General features: G+C 49.4%; 1 protein-coding gene across 1 annotated transcript in view; it reads right to left on the bottom strand.

Moving 5' to 3' along the window:
* CAPNS1 (calpain small subunit 1) overlaps positions 1-9,904 on the bottom strand; it is a 31,043-nt gene extending 21,139 nt beyond the window's left edge. The window contains exons 1-2 of the mRNA XM_060258519.1: positions 9,824-9,904; positions 119-354 (exon numbers count right to left, since the gene is read on the bottom strand). Of these exons, the coding sequence (XP_060114502.1) occupies positions 119-315 (197 nt within the window). The 5' untranslated portion in view covers positions 316-354; positions 9,824-9,904. The remainder of the gene's footprint in view (positions 1-118; positions 355-9,823) is intronic.
* Positions 9,905-17,896: the final 7,992 nt, after the last annotated feature.

Here is a 17,896-nt window from a genome sequence, read left to right as displayed (position 1 = left end):
GGGGCGAGGCTTCCCCCTCTGGCCAGCTGGCTGGGGGAGGGGGGGAAGCCTGTAAAACCGGGGGATCCCCCACTGGGACCTGGGGATTGGGAAGCCTAGCCCAACGTCACAGACTAACCTGATCGCACTGATGACTCCTCCCAGGATCCCAAGAGCGCCGCTGCCGCCGCCACCTCCACCTCCTCGTCCCCCGCCACCACCACCTCCCCCTCCGCTGAGAAATCCTCCAATCATATTGCCGATGTTGATGTTTCCTCCGCCGCCGCCGCCGCCACCTCCTCCACCTCCTCCGAGGAAGTTTTTGACCAGGAACATTTTCTGCGGTTGTCGAGAAGAGGGGTGAGCGCAGAAAGCCTGTCAGGGAGAAAGACGAGAAGCGTTTGCAGGAAGAATTTTCAAAGGAATACAAGTGAAAAAAAATCATGTAAGCTCTAAACCGGTTATTCTTCAGAAACTGCCCAAGGTAGGTTGCAGAGGGCAGCTCTGCTGCTCTGCAGTAAAACAGTCAGATCCAAGGAGGTACTTCTTCACCCAGAGGGCGATTAACATGTGGAATTCACTGCCACAGGAGGTGGTGGCAGCTGCAAGCATTGCCAGCTTAAAGAGGGGAATGGATAAAAATATGGAGCAGAGGTCCATCACTGACGTATTGTTGGAACTCTCTATCTGGGGCAAGTGATGCTCTGTATTCTTGGTGCTTGGGAGGGGGACACAGTGGGAGGACTTGTAGCGTCCTGGCCCCACTGATGGACCTCCTGATAGCACCTGGGGTTTTTGGCCACTGTGTGACACAGAGTGTTGTACTGGATGGGCCACTGGCCTGATCCAACATGGCTTCTCTTGCATTCTTATGTCTCGGCAATGTGACACAGAGTGTTGGACTGGATGGGCCATTGGCCTGATCCAACATGGCTTCTCTTATGTTCTTATGTGACACAGAGTGTTGGACTGGATGGGCCATTGGCCTGATCCAACATGGCTTCTCTTATGTTCTTATGTGACACAGAGTGTTGGACTGGATGGGCCATTGGCCTGATCCAACATGGCTTCTCTTATGTTCTTATGTGACACAGAGTGTTGGACTGGATGGCCTATTGGCCTGATCCAACATGGCTTCTCTTATGTTGTTATGCCTGGGGCAGTGATTCTCTGTATACTTGGTGCGTGGGTGGGAGCACAGTGGGAGGGCTTCTAGTGTCCTGGCCCCACTCGTGGACTTCCTGATGGCACCTGGGTTTTTTGGCCACTGTGTGACACAGAGTGTTGGACTGGATGGGCCACTGGCATGATCCAACATGTCTTCTCTTATGTTCTTAAGTGCAGTAACCCCTTAGAGATCAATGAGAGGTTTGGAGCTTCTTCAAAGCTTTTACCCTCAAATGCTTGCTGGTTTCTTAAGGTGCTGCTAGACTCATAAGAACATAAGAGAAGCCACGTTGGATCAGGCCAAGTGCCCATCCTGTCCAGCACTCTGTATCACACAGTGGCCAAAACTCAGGAGCCATCAGGAGATCAGTGGGGCCAGAACTCCAGAAGCCCTCCCACTGTGGCTCCCTCCTAAGTACCAAGAACACAGAGCATCAACTCTCCAGACGTAAGAGAAGCCATGTTGGATCAGGGCAATGGCCCCTCCAGTCCAACACTGTGTCACATAGCAGCCAAAACCCAGGGGCCATCAGGAGGTCCTCCAGTGGGGCCAGAACTCCAGAAGCCCTCCCACTCTTACCCTCCCGAAGCACAAAAAAAACAGAGCACTGCTACCCCACAGACATAAGAAAAGTCATTTTGGACCAGGCCAACAGTCCATCCAGTCCAGCACTCTGTGTCACACACTGGCCCAAACCCAGGGGCCATCAGGAGGTCCACCAGCAGGGCCAGAACTTGAGAAGCCCTTCCACTCTGGCCCCCCAAGCCCCAAGAAGACAGAGCATCCCTGCCCCCAGACATAAGAACATAAGAGAAATCATGTTGGATCAGGCCAGTGGTTCTCCCAGTCCAACAGCCTGTTACACAGTGGCCAAAACCCAGGTGCCTGAACACTCTAAAGGCTTTGCCTCTCCAAAAAACATTCAGCAACAGAGTTCTCTTGGATTTGTCTATTAAAGGATGATTAGTGAGCTTTAATCCTCATAATACGTAGGCGGGTGAATTCACCTCTTTGAAATGGCAGAACACCTGCGGAAACTTTTATCTTTTATTGAAATAAGAATGTATTTTCTTTAATGAGCTAGACAAACGAAATAAGTGTATGGAAAAGTTAACCCTGCAATTACTGCAAAGATAAATGCTGAAATTATCAATGTCTAGCATCGCTTTTAGCAAGTCATAGTTTTAAAAACATATCGCAGGGGTGGCCAATGGTAGCTCTCCAGATGTTTTTTGCCTACAACTCCCATCAGCCCCAGCCATTGGCCATGCTGGCTGGGGCTGATGGGAGTTGTAGGCAAAAAACATCTGGAGAGCTACCGTTGGCCAACCCTGACATATCAGGTTTCTTCTTGAGTCCAGGGCATCTTTAAAACTACCAAGGTTTAATTCTGAGTATAAGCTTTTGAAAGAAGTTGTGTGCACATGAAAGCTTATACCCAGAATTAAACCTTGCTGGTGTTAAAGGTGCCTCCAATTTTGTTCTATCGCTTCAGACCTACCCACCTTAGTTATGCTGCTTTTACGGATTACCAAAAAAAGCTCTTCTTCACCTGTAAGAACATAAGAGAAGCCATGTTGGATCAGGCCAACGGCCCATCAAGTCCAACACTCTGTGTCACACAGTGGCAAAAAATGTTATATACACACATACACTGTGGCTAATAGCCACTGATGGACCTGTGCTCCATATTTTTATCTAAACCCCTCTTGAAGGTGGCTATACTTGTGGCAGCCACCACCTCCTGTGGCAGTGAATTCCACATGTTAATCACCCTTTGGGTGAAGAAGGACTTCCTTTTATCCGTCTTAACCTGTCTGCTCAGCAATTTCATTGAATGCCCACCTGTTTTTCTTCTGAGAATTCCATCCAGGGAAACCTAATTTGCTTGTCACAGCAGTGCATGTTTATAGAAAAATATCAGTCTTATCTTTCTCCTAACTCCGTTCTATCATAATAATATGATATTATCTAGGCGACTGATGAGTAAATATGAGATGAGCAACGTAAGTGCAAATAAGCCAATCGGCAGGTGCAGATGAGATATATATCTGTGGAAGCGAGATAACGCCAGTCTCAACACTTTGCCTCCATTAAAAAGCAGTCACTCTGCCCTTTTCTGTAACCGTTCCAACTAACTGTCCAAGATAAAAGCCATCTGAAGCAAACAGAGTTCACAGACAGTTGAAAAGCGCTTGAACTCTCGGCTAGTTTGCAAACTCAGCAAGAAACGCCTAGCGATATCATAGCTGCCACTACGGCGCCAACGGAAAAGCATCTATGGAAAACAAACAAAGGGGCATCCAATAGCTTCGGAAACTGACGGGGAATCTAATGAGGATGAGGAGAGACAGTTTGGTGTAGCGGTGAAGTGCACGGACTCTTATCTGGGAGAACCGGGTTTGATTCCCCACTCCTCCACTTGCACCTGCTGGCATGGCCTTGGGTCAGCCATAGCTCTTGCAGGAGTCGTCCTTGAAAGGGCAGCTGCTGTGAGAGCCCTCTCAGCCCCACCCACCTCACAGGGTGTCTGTTGTGGGGGGAGAAGATATAGGAGATTGTAAGCCGCTCTGAGTCTCTGATTCAGAGAGAAGGGTGGGGTATAAATCTGCAATTCTTTCTTCTGTGCAGGTTCAGTGGTGTGAAAGTCTGCAACAGAACTCCAACTGGAATCTTTCTCTGCGGTTCAGGCTGCTTCCCTTGTCTCATTTCCACAGAATACAGGACAAACGTTCCCCAGCATGACACTTTGGAGAATCGTATCTTTCAAAAGTTTGTTTTGTTGGTTCAAAACAACAGCTGAATCCCCTGGGCTCTGGTTGCAATCAGCCCAAGTATCAAGCTTGCAATATCCTTTCCTGTTGCACTCATTATGATGTTTTTAAAACATTCTGTCTTTTAGCACCAGTCAAACACGCAACCAGAGTTACAAGGAAGCACAATTAGAACCCAACGCATCCCTGTAGAATGGTGTGGGGGGGATTTCTCAGCCTTTTTTTATCTTGTGGGTACTCCTGAAATTCTGACACAGCATGGTGGGCGCAGCCGCAAAATGGCTGCCATAAGGGGAGGAGCCAGCCACAAGATGGCTGCCATAAGGGGAGGAGCCAGCCACAAGATGGCTGCTAAAGCTTCCTTTCAATTGGACAGTAAAGACCCTTGTGCTGCAGTGGCAGCTGCTACCAAGGCAATTTTTTTTTTAAATCTGTACAGCCAATCAAATATTTGGCAACCATTCAGAAGCTTTGCTGGACAAAAGCCCCACCCATTTTCTAAAAACACTTGACAGTAGGATTGCCAATCCCCAGGTGGAGGCAGGGGATCCCCTGGTTTGGAGGTCCTCCCCCCGCTTCAGGGTCATCAGAAAATGGGGGCCAGGGAGGGAAATGTCTGCTGGGCACTCCATTATTCCCTATGGAGACCAATTCCCATACAGTATTATGGAGAATGGATCCACAGGTATCTGGGGTTCTGAGGGGGCTGTTTGTTGAGGTAGAGGCACCAAATTTTCAGCATAGCATCCAGTGCCTCTCCCCAAAATACCCTCCAAGTTTCACAAGGATTGGACCGGGGGGGGCCAATTCTATGAGCCCCAAAGGAGGTGCCCCTATCCTTCATTATTTCCAATGGAGGAAAGGCACTTAAAAGGTGTGCGGTCCCTTTAAATGTGATGACCAGAACTCCCTTTGGAGTTCAGCTGTGCTTGTCACACTCTTGCTCCTGGCTCCACCCCCAATGTTTCCTGGCTCCACCCCCAAAGTTCCCAGACATTTCTTGAATTGGACTTGGCAACCCTAGGGCCAAAAATGAAACCATTCAGTCCATCCATCTCCAGATCCAGGTGTGCTATTAACTTTGAGCCCCTGCTCAAAACATTGCAGGCAAACTCACTCACCCGTAACAGTGAACCCCCTCCATCACAATGTGTGCAGAAAACCAGTTCCACAACACACACAGGCGCGCACACACAAAGGAGCAGCCGGAATGAAAAGGGATCAGCTGGTTTAACGGTCTAAAAATAAAGTCGCTATTTGCAGGCGGTGTCCAAAGACAAGCACAAGGCCGGTCCCTCTGTTCTTTCTGGATCAAAATGGCTGCACTCACAGAACAAACACAGAGAAAAGAAACCGAGACCGAGTAGCCAGTTCTTTTCCTCTCACTCAGATTTGTAAAAAAGGCAGAAGGGCGCGGGAAGGGCCAAAGCCGCCCTTCGTGTTCTGAGCAGTTGTCACAGAACAGGATGCTGAACTCTCATCTGTAGATCTGACAAGTTAGGGTGGGACAATCTGGATTCGAATTGGGACCATTTGGAAGTTCCACTCCATTCCCCCAAATCTCCCCACCCAGGATCCGACATGCTCTGGGGCAGGGGTGGCCAAACTTGCTTCATGGAAGAGCCGCATAGAATAAACGTCAGATGTTTGAAAGCCTCACGACATGAACATTAGATGTTTGAGAGCCACAAGATGGAAGGAAGGAAGGAAGGAAGGAAGGAAGGAAGGAAGGAAGGAAGGAAGGAAGGAAGGAAGGAAGGAAGGAAGGAAGGAAGGAAGGAAGGAAGGAAGGAAGGAAGGAAGGAAGGAAGGAAGATTGATGGATGATATAGATAGATAGATAGACAGACAGACAGACAGACAGATAGATGTGAAAGAAAGCAACTTTAAACTTTAAATGCATTCTCCAAGCCACCAGCTGGCTTGGAGAAGTGCTTTAAAGAGACAAATGCCTTCTCCAAGCTGGCCAACGGGATGGTGGGGACTTCAAGAGCCACCCAAAATGTGTGGAAGAGCCACATATGGCTTGAAAGCCACAGTTTGGCCACCCCAGCTCTAGGGCAAATTTCCCTCTCCTTTAACTGACTCTCAATTGCACTCAACTTTCCGCACCTTCTAAAGCAGGCTCAGTCTTCGGCCGGCCTCCCCCTGCCCCATTCTGGTGAATTTGCAAACCAGGTTTTTTTAGCATTTCTGGGAGTCTCACACCACAGGGAAACCGAGGCCAATGCTTCTGTCTCCTAGTTTACTCTTAAAGGGCTATTTGCCATCAAGATCGTCAAGAGAGCTTACACAGGATTTCTGGAAGATCTCTGGGTGCACCAACACCGTTTCTGGTGCCTACCAAGCAGGGGTGGAATTCTAGCAAGAGCTCTTTTGCATATTAGGCCACGTACCCCTGATGCAGCCAATCCTCCAAGAGCTTACAAGGCTCTTTTTTGTAAGCTCTTGGAGTATTGGATACATCAGGGGGCGTGGCCTAATATGAAAAGGAGCTCCTGCTAGAATTCCACCCCTGCTACCAAGTGTTTTTAGGAAGTGGGCGGCCCCTGGTAAACCTTTTGCCCAGCAAAGCTTCTGATTGGCTACTGGAGATTTGATTGGCAGTGCAGATCTTTTACAATGTTGCTTTGGCAGCAGCTGTCCCCGCCCCCAGCACAAGGATTTGCACCGTGTGACTGAAGTGGTGGTGGTCACGTTGTGGTTGGCTCCGCCTCCCATGACAGCCATTTTGTGGCTACGCTCAGCATGCCTTGTCAGAATTCCAAATGTGCCCTCAGGTTCAAAAAGGTTGGAGACCCCTGGACTAGGAGCTGGAAGACCCAGGTTCGAATCGCCACTGGAGCCATGGAAGCTCGTTGGGGGACCTCGGGTCAGTCAAATACTCTCAGCCTAGCCTAACTCACAGGGTTGTTGTGAGCATAAAATTGAGGAGAGACGGGCAGAAGCTGTTTTGGGCTCCATTAGGGGAGAAAGATAAATGAAATCAATCAATCAATCCAGATGTGCCAGATTTCAGTAAGGCTGCTGCATCATGCACTGCCAGTCTAACCACTCACTAACTTATTCCTAGCCCTGGAAATTTTAATTTCTTTCCAGTTTGGTGTAGTGGTTAAGAGTGTGGATTCTTATCTGGGAGAACCGGGTTTGATCCACCACTCCTCCACTTGCACCTGCTGGAATGGCCTTGGGTCAGCCATAGCTCTCGCAGGAGTTGTCCTTGAAAGGGCAGCTTCTGGGAGAGCTCTCTCAGCCCCGCCCACCTCACAGGGTGTCTGTTGTGGGGGGAGAAGATATAGGAAATTGTAAGCCACTCTGAGTCTCTGATTCAGAGAGAAGGGCGGGGTATAAATCTGCAGTCTTCTTATCTAAGGCCCCAATTTTAGCCCCCAATTCGTATCTTCCTTCTGTACTCCTAATCGTCAAACGGCAGCTGGCTGGGACATCTTGGCTCCCAAACCACCAGATTATCACGGAAACATTTGGGGTGGGGGGAGTTTCAGACCAGAAAACAGCTAGAAGTCCAATTACATGATAAAATTACATGTGAAACTTTGGAGGTGGGAGGAACAAACTGGTCTATACGATGAAATAGCTGCTTTTCCAATGATGCCGGCTGATTTGTCTGCACTGCAGAACCAAACTGGATTAATTATATTGGGTTGTAGGATTGCCAGCCTCCAGGTGCCGCCTGGAGACCTGAAATTGTAACTGAACTCCAAATGAGATCAATTTCCCCTGGAGGAAGTGGCTGGTTTGGAGGGTGGACTCTATGGCAATATAAACCACTGAAGTCAAGCTCCACCCCCAGATCTCCAGGAATTTCCCAATCTGAAGTAGGCAACTCTACTCCCACAGAATTCTGGGAATTGTAGTTCTCTAGTTGCAAGATGGGGTGGATGGATCTGTGAGTGGTACGCTAGCTGTCCAGCTCTCCAGCCTTTTAAACCAATTCCAGGTTAACTGGTATTAAAAGGTCTTTGGAATCAAAACGTAATGTTATTGAGGAGTGTTACCTTCAGCAAAGTGGGGATGGGAGGCGACCTGCCCATTTTGGCCCCTAGAGATCTGGCGAGGGCCCAGAAATACTCACCCACCCCCCAATTGCAGGCATAGCTAAGACCGCCCCCCAATCTACAGATGTTGGCAACAGGACGCCCCTGAAGTTGCAGCCCAAAATGGAGCTCAATGCATGGACAAATACTCCCCCCCTCAGAGGAAACAGATGCAGAGAGACAGTGTGGCACAGAGGTTAGCATCAGACTTGGATCTGGAAGACCCCAGTTCGAATCCCTGCTCACTCAGTGACCTCGGGCCACTGTGAGGAAAGGAAAAGGATGCAACCCACCACTGGGGAGAAAGGAAAGGAAGGAAAGGTCCCCTGTGCAAGCAGCAGTCGTTTCCGACTCTGGGGTGACGTTGCTTTCACAACGTTTTCACGGCAGCCTTTTTACGGGGTGGTTTGCCATTGCCTTCCCCAGTCCTCTACACTTTCCCCCCAGCAAGCTGGGGACTCATTTTACACCGATCTCGGAAGGATGGAAGGCCGAGCCAACCTGGAGCTGGCTACCTGAACCCAGCTTCCGCCGGGTGGAACTCAGGTGGTGAGCAGAGAGTTCAGACCACAGTACTGCAGTACTGCTGCTTTACTACTCTGCGCCACGGGGTCCACTACTGGGGAGAAAGGCAGGTTATAAATGAAGTAATTAAGTAAATAAATAAATACAATTCAGGGGTCGCCAACGGTAGCTCTCCAGATGTTTTTTTGCCTACAACTCCCATCAGCCCCAGCCAGCATGGCCAATGGCTGGGGCTGATGGGCGTTGTAGGCAAAAACATCTGGAGAGCTACTGCTGGCCACCCCTGAAATACAGCATATGCAATAGATAAATCCAGGGCTTTTTTATTTGTACCAGGAACTCCTTTGCAAATTAGGCCACACATCCCTGATATAGCCCATCCTCCAAGAGCTTACAGGGCTTTTCGTGCAGGGCCTACTGCAAGCTCTTGGAGGACTGGCTACATCAGGGGGTGTGGACTAATATGCAAAGGAGTTCCTGCTACAAAAAAAGCCCTGGATCATAGATCCCTCATTTATGGGACTCTATCCCATCGGTCTGCCCCCAGCCCCAACGAAACTCTGGAAAGTTCAGGGGGGCTGGGGGGGGAGCACCGAGGGTGGGATCTTGAGGGCCTAGTTGTTAGACACCCCCCTCCCAAAGGATCCAGAAACCTGGCAGAGAAAGCCCAGGGGAAAAGAAGTGTTTTTCCCCCCCTGCGGCAGATAATGAAAACCAGAGAAAAGAAATCTAGAATTTGCAGCAAAAGGGAAGAGAGAGGGCGAGACGATCAGGGGGGGATCAAGAGAGATCATGTGGAGAATCAGAAAAAGCAGCAAAAGATTCCAGGAAGTGACTGTGGGGGGTGGCAGGAAGAAGGAGGGGGAAGCCTGCCAGGAGTATGGTGAAAGCAGCGGATCCCCAGGGATCTAGTTGGGCTGGGAAGTTGGGGGAATTTCCCTTAAGGAAATGGAAATCCTTGAGGCGGGGGGACGTCGAGAAAGGCGCTGGAAATGACGTGCACGTTAGAAGGGGGAGGGTGTGGATTCCCTAAGGGGAAACCATGGCAAAAAGGATCTAGCGGGCAGGATCCTAGCGGCCTAAAAGGATCCCCGGGCATTGGGGAAAAAACGAGAGGAAATGGTCACTGTCAGAAGGGCGCGGGGAAGGATCGCTGGGAAACGCAACGGAGGAGGCCCAGCGAGGAAGTGGATCTAAAAGGAGGGCAGATCTCTCCCCCCCCCAAAAAAAACCCCTGGATCTCCGGGGGATCTGCTGCAAGGAAAGGGATCCACGGTGGGGAGGAGGAACCCGGCTCCCCCCCCCCTCCCTTCCCGGCTTACCTTCTCGCGGGCGCTGCTTGGCTCGTGGATTTCCCCGCAGGCGGATCTCCGGCGGAGCCTCTGCGGGATCTACCACGCCCGAGAGCGAGTCACTGCGGCGGGGCGGGGCGGGGCGGGCCGTCCCGCGGGGTCCTAGCGCCGCTGCTCCGCCGGCCTCTCGGGCGCGCAGCCTGGGCGGGGCAGGCAGAAGTCCGGCAGGTGAAGCTTTTAGCTGAACCCGCTGGCCGCCGTTCCCAGGCATTGCAAAAGGCACGCTGCAAATAAATAATAACGTAAAAAGAAGCCATGCAACCTGGCTTTGGGCATACACACAACCTGTCTCATTTTTTTGCCTCCCCCACCCAGGTCGACTGTTTTTCCTGTAAGGCAGGGGTGGCCAAACGGCAGCTCGGGAGCTACATGGGGCTCTTTCACACATGTTGTGTGGATCTCGAAGCGCTCACTGCCCTGTCAGCTGGCTTGGAGAATGCATTTAAAGTTAAAGTTGTTTTCTTTCCACCTCTCCCTCCCTCCTTCCTTCTTTCCTGCCTTGTGACTCTCAAACATCTGATGCTTATTCTACGAGCCTCTTACATTAAGTAAGTTTGGCCACCTCTGCTGTAAGGGAACCCCGCCCAGGCTGTGCCACAAGGCAAGAGCTCATAGGAACAGGGGTCATGAGCCATGATGGCCGCTCAAGGAAACCTCCAGTGCAGGAGCAGCCTACCTCTGACTGCTAAACACCGGGCCTAGGGAAGCGGGTGCCCCCTACTGGGAAAAGTAAGCTAGACCTTCGGCCCAATGCCCTGCAGGGCTCTCCTTACACTCATGTCAATCAGGGGTGACGAATATGCAGCTCACCGGCCGAATCAGGTTCCTATCCGACCCCCAAGCAACTGGCTGTCATCTGCTTCCTTCTCCCTCTGTCTTGCTTCCTTCTGCATCACAGCTGGTTTTGCAAGGCTCACTCAATCGCACAGGAGCTGCAGAGCAAAGCCTCTGTTTTCTCCATTGGCTGAGGCTCCTCCCTTGGGGAGGAAGGGGGGAGGGAGAGCTTGCTTTTCAAGGCTCTCTCAATCACACAGCGGAGCTACTGAGCCAAGCCTCTCTCCCTTCTATTAGTTGAGGCTCCTCCCTGTCTTGGTCCCTCGGGGAAGGAAAGAACCAGAGCTTCCTTTGCCCAGTTCCCTGGGTCCCATGGGAGAAATACAAAGAAAGCACCCTTGAGACCAACAAGTGCTAATGTATTAAGCATGTTTTATTTTAAGGTTATTGGTTTTTTTAAAAGAATCTTTAATTGTGTTTATCTGTGACCTTTATAAGGTTTATATCTCTGCTACCTAATCTTAAATAGGTCCACACATGGTCTCATTTATGTCAGATCCGGCCCTCATAATAAATGAGTTTGACACCCCTGAATAAATCCATCACTGCCTATGAGCCAGTATCTCTGCTACCTAATCTAACCCGCTAAACTGACATGACCCGGCCCAATGAAAAGGAAAGGTCCCCTGTGCAAGCACCAGTCGTTTCCGACTCTGGGGTGACGTTGCTTTCACAACATTTTCACGACAGACTTTTTTTTACGGGGTGGTTTGCCATTGCCTTCCCCAGTCTTTTACAGTATCCCCCAGCAAGCTGGGGACTCCTTTGACCGACCTCGGAAGGATGGAAGCTGAGTCAAACTTGGGCCGGCTATCTGAACCAGCTTCCGCCGGAATCGAACTCAGGTCATGAGCAGAGAGTTCAGACCCACAGTACTGCAGTACTGCTGCTTTACCACTCTGCAATGAGGTCTTTACCACTCTGCAATGAGTACTGCTACTTTACCACTCTGCAATGGCCCTCATGGCAAACGAGCCGGACACGGCTGCTCTAGACGTTTGGTCTTCCTTTGCAAAAATTGGAGCTCCCTTAGACAGATGCCGAGAGATCCGAAGTGACTCCGCATTGCTCTTTACAACCAGAGTCATAACAAAAGTGACCCCGCTTTTCAGTGTTGGACTGGATGGCCATTGGCCTGATCCAACATGACTTCTCTTACGTTCTTATGAGAGATTTTTACCCATGCTTTCAATGAATAACCAAAAAGGAACGACATGCTCCGGAGTAGCTCTGTTTCTGGCTGGAGCGCACAAGTCTCCGTGGTGGGCTGTGAATCAGATTCCTGGAATGCGAGGCTGGGGCAGGCCGGCGACGCCCCTACGCAAGGAGCCGCCCAGCTCTCTCGGCTTCTCTCGGAGCCCGCGGGGAAGGCTGACCCGGATTTGAACCGGTTCGAATCCTGGAATGCCAGGTTTAAAAAAACCCAATACGGTGGTTTAAAAACGATTGGAGAAAATTTCAAAAGTATATTGAAAAACAATGGCATGTGAAAGGACATCTGGTGATCTTTGACAATGGTTAACTTTTAAAGAGACAATATATGGATTACAGTTATTGGACTATTGGATTAATAGATAATAACCGTTTTTGGTTTTGGGGTTTCCCCCCCCCTTTTTTACTTCCTAACGATCGAGAAGAAATAATATGATGATGGACTATTATTATAACTTTTTGGGGTTTTTTGGAAAAAGATTCTTTAAGAGATAGAGTTTATTACCTTATAACAAATAAGATTACATAACAATACGGGGACGCTTATTAAGAGGTATGCGCTGCTGGGGGACACAAAAGGGGAGGGGTGGTGTGGTGAAAAAGCTGTATATGTGTACTAACATTTAATGATAAATGTTGACATGTGGATACAGTATATTACAGTATAATAAAATTGTTTTTACACACAAAAAAATCCAGTGCTGTAAAATTCCGTCTGTCGGAAAGAAAAGAAAGAGAGAACCAGAGAGGATTGTGAGGCACTCCAAAGGGATCTGTTGAGGCTGGGCGAGTGGGCGTCAACGTGGCAGATGAGGTTCAGTGTGGCCAAGTGCAAAGTAATGCACATTGGGGCCAAGAATCCCAGCTGCAAATACAAGTTGATGGGGTGTGAACTGGCAGAGACTGACCAAGAGAGAGATCTTGGGGTCGTGGTAGAGAACTCACTGAAAATGTCAAGACAGTGTGCGATTGCAATAAAAAAGGCCAACGCCATGCTGGGAATTATTAGGAAGGGAATTGAAAACAAATCAGCCAGTATCATAATGCCCCCTGTATAAATCGATCGTGCGGTCTCATTTGGAATACTGTGTGCAATTCTGGTCACCGCACCTCAAAAAAGATATTATAGCATTGGAAAAAGTGCAGAAAAGGGCAACTAGACTGATTAAAGGTTTGGAACACTTTCCCTATGAAGAAACGTTAAAACGCTTGGGGCTCTTTAGCTTGAATAAAGTCGACTGTGGGGTGACATGAGAGAGGTTTGCAAGATTATGCATGGGATGGAGAAAGTAGAGAAAGAAGTACTTTTCTCCCTTTCTCACAATACAAGAACTCGTGGGCATTCAATGAAATTGCTGAGCACTCAGGTTAAAATGGATAAAAGGAAGTCCTTCTTCGCCCGAACGGTGATTAACATGTGGAATTCACTGCCACAGGAGGTGGTGGTGGCTACAAGCATAGCCAGCTTTAAGAGGGGATTGGATAAAAATATGGAGCAGAGGTCCATCAGTAGCTATTAGCCACAGTATATATATATATATGTGTGTGTATGTGTGTGTACACACACACATATATTGGCCACTGTGTGACACAGAGTGTTGGACTGGAGGGGCCACTGGCCTGATCCAACATGACTTCTCTTACGTTCTTATGAGAGATTTTTACCCTTGCTTTCAATGCATAACAAAAAGGAACGACATATTGTGGCAGGTGTTAATTAAGGATCAAAATAAAATTGACTATTGATAGGTCAAAGATTGAGATTAGAACTGTTTAGGCCAGAGGGAAGCAAATAGGCTTGCAGGGCAGGGTAAAAGGCGCTTCAAGTGATGTGAAATATGTCTGTGGGGCTGCGAAAAGCTGTCCGTGCTTGGAAAGTCCCAAAAGAAGAAGAAGAAGATATTGGATTTATATCCTGCGTCTCAGAGCGGCTCACAATCTCCTTTCCCTTCCTTCCCCACAACAGACACCCTGTGAGGTAGATGAAGATATTGGATTTATATCCCGCCCTCCACTCTGAAGAGTCTCAGAGCGGCTCACAATCTCCTTTCCCTTCCTCCCCCACAACAGACACCCTGTAAGGTGGGCAGGGCTGGAGAGGGCTCTCACAGCAGCTGCCCTTTCAAGGACAACCTCTGCCAGAGCTATGGCTGACCCAAGGCCATTCCAGCAGCTGCAAGTGGAGGAGTGGGGAATCAAACCCGGTTCTCCCAGATAAGAGTCCGCACACTTAACCACTACACCAAACTGGCTCTCAGGAAATGGGCCTCAGGAAATGGGGCTATGGTTAGCTAGCTAGCAAACTGATGTTACAGCATGCAGCTTGATGAAAGAGAAGTATATGTAATTGCAACCCAGGAGATGGTTCCTGGAGAATCCCAAAGAAAGTTGTTTCCTGAACTGGAAAGCTGTGGTTTCGCTTGTTTTATGACTGCAAATAATGCTGCCATGTAATGCCATGTATGGGAAGTACCGAAAGACCCAAGTGTGTCCCGCCTGTGTCGTGACGTGTTTCCAGTTTGTGATGCGTTTCCAGTTTGCTTGATTTTTGCTGATGTATAACTTTAAGCAGTATAAAACCCTGCGTTCTGTCCGTAATCGGGATCCGACCCACAGCTTTTGGCACGAGCCACACGGGCCTGATCCATGCGCATGTTATTTCAATAAAGAGAAAGCTGTTTTCCTGATCCTGCCTCATCTGTCACTGAAGAAGAAGAAGATATTGGATTTATATCCCACCCTCCACTCTGAAGAGAGTGGCTCACAATCTCCTTTACCTTCCTCCCCCACAACAGACACCCTGTGAGGCGGGTGGGGCTGGAGAGGGCTCTCCCAGCAGCTGCCCTTTCAAGGACAACCTCTGCCAGAGCTCTGGCTGACCCAAGGCCATGTTAGCAGGTGCAAGTGGAGGAGTGGGGAATCGAACCCGGTTCTCCCAGATAAGAGTCCTCACACTTAACCACTACAGCAAACTGGCTCTCACTGAACCAACCATCAATTGGCTCTTGCAGGGTTTTCCTGCTACAATATAAACGAGACAATAGTTTCATATTGGGAACAGCAAGATCGCTCCAGATTCATAAAAACAAGTACAAGATGAATTCGGAACATAATGTAGTGATTGCAAAGGAGATAAGTGCAAACAGCCAACATTTCAAACCAACTTATATTGGTTCTAACTGCGAAGAGCAGGCCTTCCTGGAAAGACTTATCTACTCATATACATCAGGGAAGTCAAAAGTAAATTAGATCATGATAAAATTTGTTTTGGGAGGGCGACTTCATTTTAGCTAGATAAAAGATAAAAAAAGATAGTCCCCCGTGCAAGCACCAGTCGTTTCCGACTCTGGGGTGACGTTGCTTTCACAATGTTTTCACGGCAGACTTTTTACAGGGTGGTTTGCCCTTGCCTTCCCCAGTCACCTGCACTTTCCCCCCAGCAAGCTGGGAACTCCTTTGACCGACCTCGGAAGGATGGAAGGCTGAGTCTACCTGGAGCCGGCTACCTGAACTCAGCTTCCGCCGGGATCGAACTGAGGTTGCGAGCAGAGAGTTCAGACTGCAGTACTGCAGCTTTACCACTCTGCGCCACGGGGCTCTTAGATAAGAGATAATTGGCCATAAATTTCTCTTGTTTATTTCAGAGCAAAGCTGTGCATGTTTGTTTAGAAAGAAGGCCGTAGTACTAATCTAAGGTGGCCAATCTTCAGGGTGGGGGGTTGCCAACTTCCAGGCAGGGCCTGAAGACCACCTGCTGTTACCACAGATTTACAGGCAATAGAGATCAGTTCCCCTGGTGGAAATGGCTGTTTTGGAGGGTGGATGCTCTGGCATTGTGACCTTGCCGAGATCTCTCCCCTCCCCACAACCCCCCCAAGACTCCACCCCCATAATCTCCAGGCATTTCCCACCCAGATCTGGCAACCCAAAGGCCTGAAGCTCTCCCTTGCAAAAAAAAAATATGGCTGCTTTGGAGGGGGGGCTGCATGGCATTACACGCACCCCCCCCAGCTCCTCCCCCCCAAATCTCCAGGAATTTTCCCTCCTGGAGTTGGCAACCCGTGAAGCGCCTCCCTTAGCAGCCCAGACTAGCATGTTAGGGATAGGGGTGGCCAAACTTGCTTAACCTAAGATCAAATATGAATTATTGTCAGATGTCTGAGAGCCAAAAGGCATGGACATCGAATGTTTGAAAGTAGGCAGGCAGGAAAATAGATAAGGGGAGGGAGGGAGAGGTGGAAAGAAAGCAACTTCAAATGCATTCTCCAATCTGCTGGCTGGGTTGGCTTGAATAAATAAAATGATTTAAATGCTATCTCCAAGTTGGCCGAGGGGGCAGTGGGGCGTGTGAGAGCCGCACAATATGTGTTAAAGAGGCACATGTAGCACTCAGAGCCTCAGTCTGGTCACCCTTGGTATGGGGGTTGTGCACGGCTCAGACATCTGTCCTCCCCACACTGTAACGTTTTCCCCACCGATCGATTCTTGCAGAAGTGCATTGATTGATTGTTCCTCTACTTTTTACAAGCCTCCTTGGTGCGAAGGGACAAGGTGGGCAGAACATGGAGAAGAACTGCCAAACCTACAGCATCTGTTTTGTTTCCTTTTCGCCCAGTCAAAGCGGAGTCACGTTTCCACCTAAGGTTGCCAGTCTCCAGGTGAGGCCTGGAAATCTCTCAGAATTCCCACGGGTCTTCAGACGACAAGAGACCTGGAGAAAGTGGCAGCTTTGGAGGGTGGACTCTAGGGCATAATACCCCACTGAATTCCCCCCCCAAGAGCTCCCCCCACAAACCTCCAGTAATTTCCCAAACCCAGAGCTGGCAACTCCATCATGCAGAGGAGCATTCAAAACACGAGCTGGAGTTAGGGTTGCCAATCCCCAGGTGGGGGCAGGGGATCCCCCGGTTTGGAGGCCCTTCCCCCGCTTCAGGGTCGTCTGAAAGCGGGGGGGGGGGAGGGGAGGGAAATGTCTGCTGGGCACTCTATTATTCCCTAGGGAGATTTATTCCCATAGAAAATCATGGAGAATTGATCTGCGGGTATCTGGGGCTCTGGGGGGGCTGTTTTTTGAGGTAGAGGCACCAAATTTTCAGTATAGCAGCCAGTGCCTCTCCCCAAAATACCCCCCAAGTTTCAAAAAGATTGGATCAGGGGGTCCAATTCTATGAGCCCCAAAAGAAGGTGCCCCTATCCTTCATTATTTCGTATGGAAGGAAGACATTGAAAAGGTGTGCCGTCCCTTTAAATGTGATGGCCAGAACTCCCTTTGGAGTTCAATTATGCTTGTCACAGCCTTGATCTTGGCTCCACCCCTAATGTCTCCTGGCTCCACCCCCAAAGTCCCCAGATATTTCTTGAATTGGACTTGGCAACCCTAGCTGGAGTGCTCTGAGCGTGTGCAGAGTGTTACGCAAGAGCAGGGCAGAGACCTTCCAATCCAGCATCGCTTCTTTATCCTCCACCCCGGTAAATAGACTTAGTAGGGTAGCCAACTCAGTTGTGTGTGTGTGGGGAGGGAATGTTGGGGCGTGCCTGTTGATCTCCAGACTCCCCCTATCCGGGGCTGCCGCCGCCTCCAGGGAAACTGACTTCCACCACTTAAAATTCCGTTATATGGTAGAACTCCAGGCCTTCCAATGTTGTAATGCAGGGGTGGCCAACGGCTGGGGCTGATGGGAGTTGTAGGCAAAAAAAATCTGGAGAGCTACCGTTGGCCACCTCTGTTAATGGAATGGCGTTTTTTGCCCAGGGTATGAAAATGTTGTAAAAAAGATTTTTGCAGCTCGAAGAAGCCTGTGCGAAACAAGGGTTCCAGTGCGACCTCGTTCTTTTCAACCTTTTGGATTGCTGGCTGCATCTATGGAGAGACATCGATCCATTCCACAACTATTTCGCCAGGAATGAGCTGAGCATTAATTGCTATCGAGACTGGATTGATTCTTGGCGAACACGCTCCCTATTTTGCTAAGGACCAATTGTATGGTCTGTCATAAA

The sequence above is a fragment of the Heteronotia binoei genome, chromosome 17, assembly GCF_032191835.1.
Source record: "Heteronotia binoei isolate CCM8104 ecotype False Entrance Well chromosome 17, APGP_CSIRO_Hbin_v1, whole genome shotgun sequence".
In the NCBI taxonomy this organism is placed as follows: domain Eukaryota; kingdom Metazoa; phylum Chordata; class Lepidosauria; order Squamata; family Gekkonidae; genus Heteronotia; species Heteronotia binoei.
The sequence above is the reverse complement of the archived record's forward strand: the minus strand, read 5'-3'. Positions and strand labels throughout refer to the sequence as shown.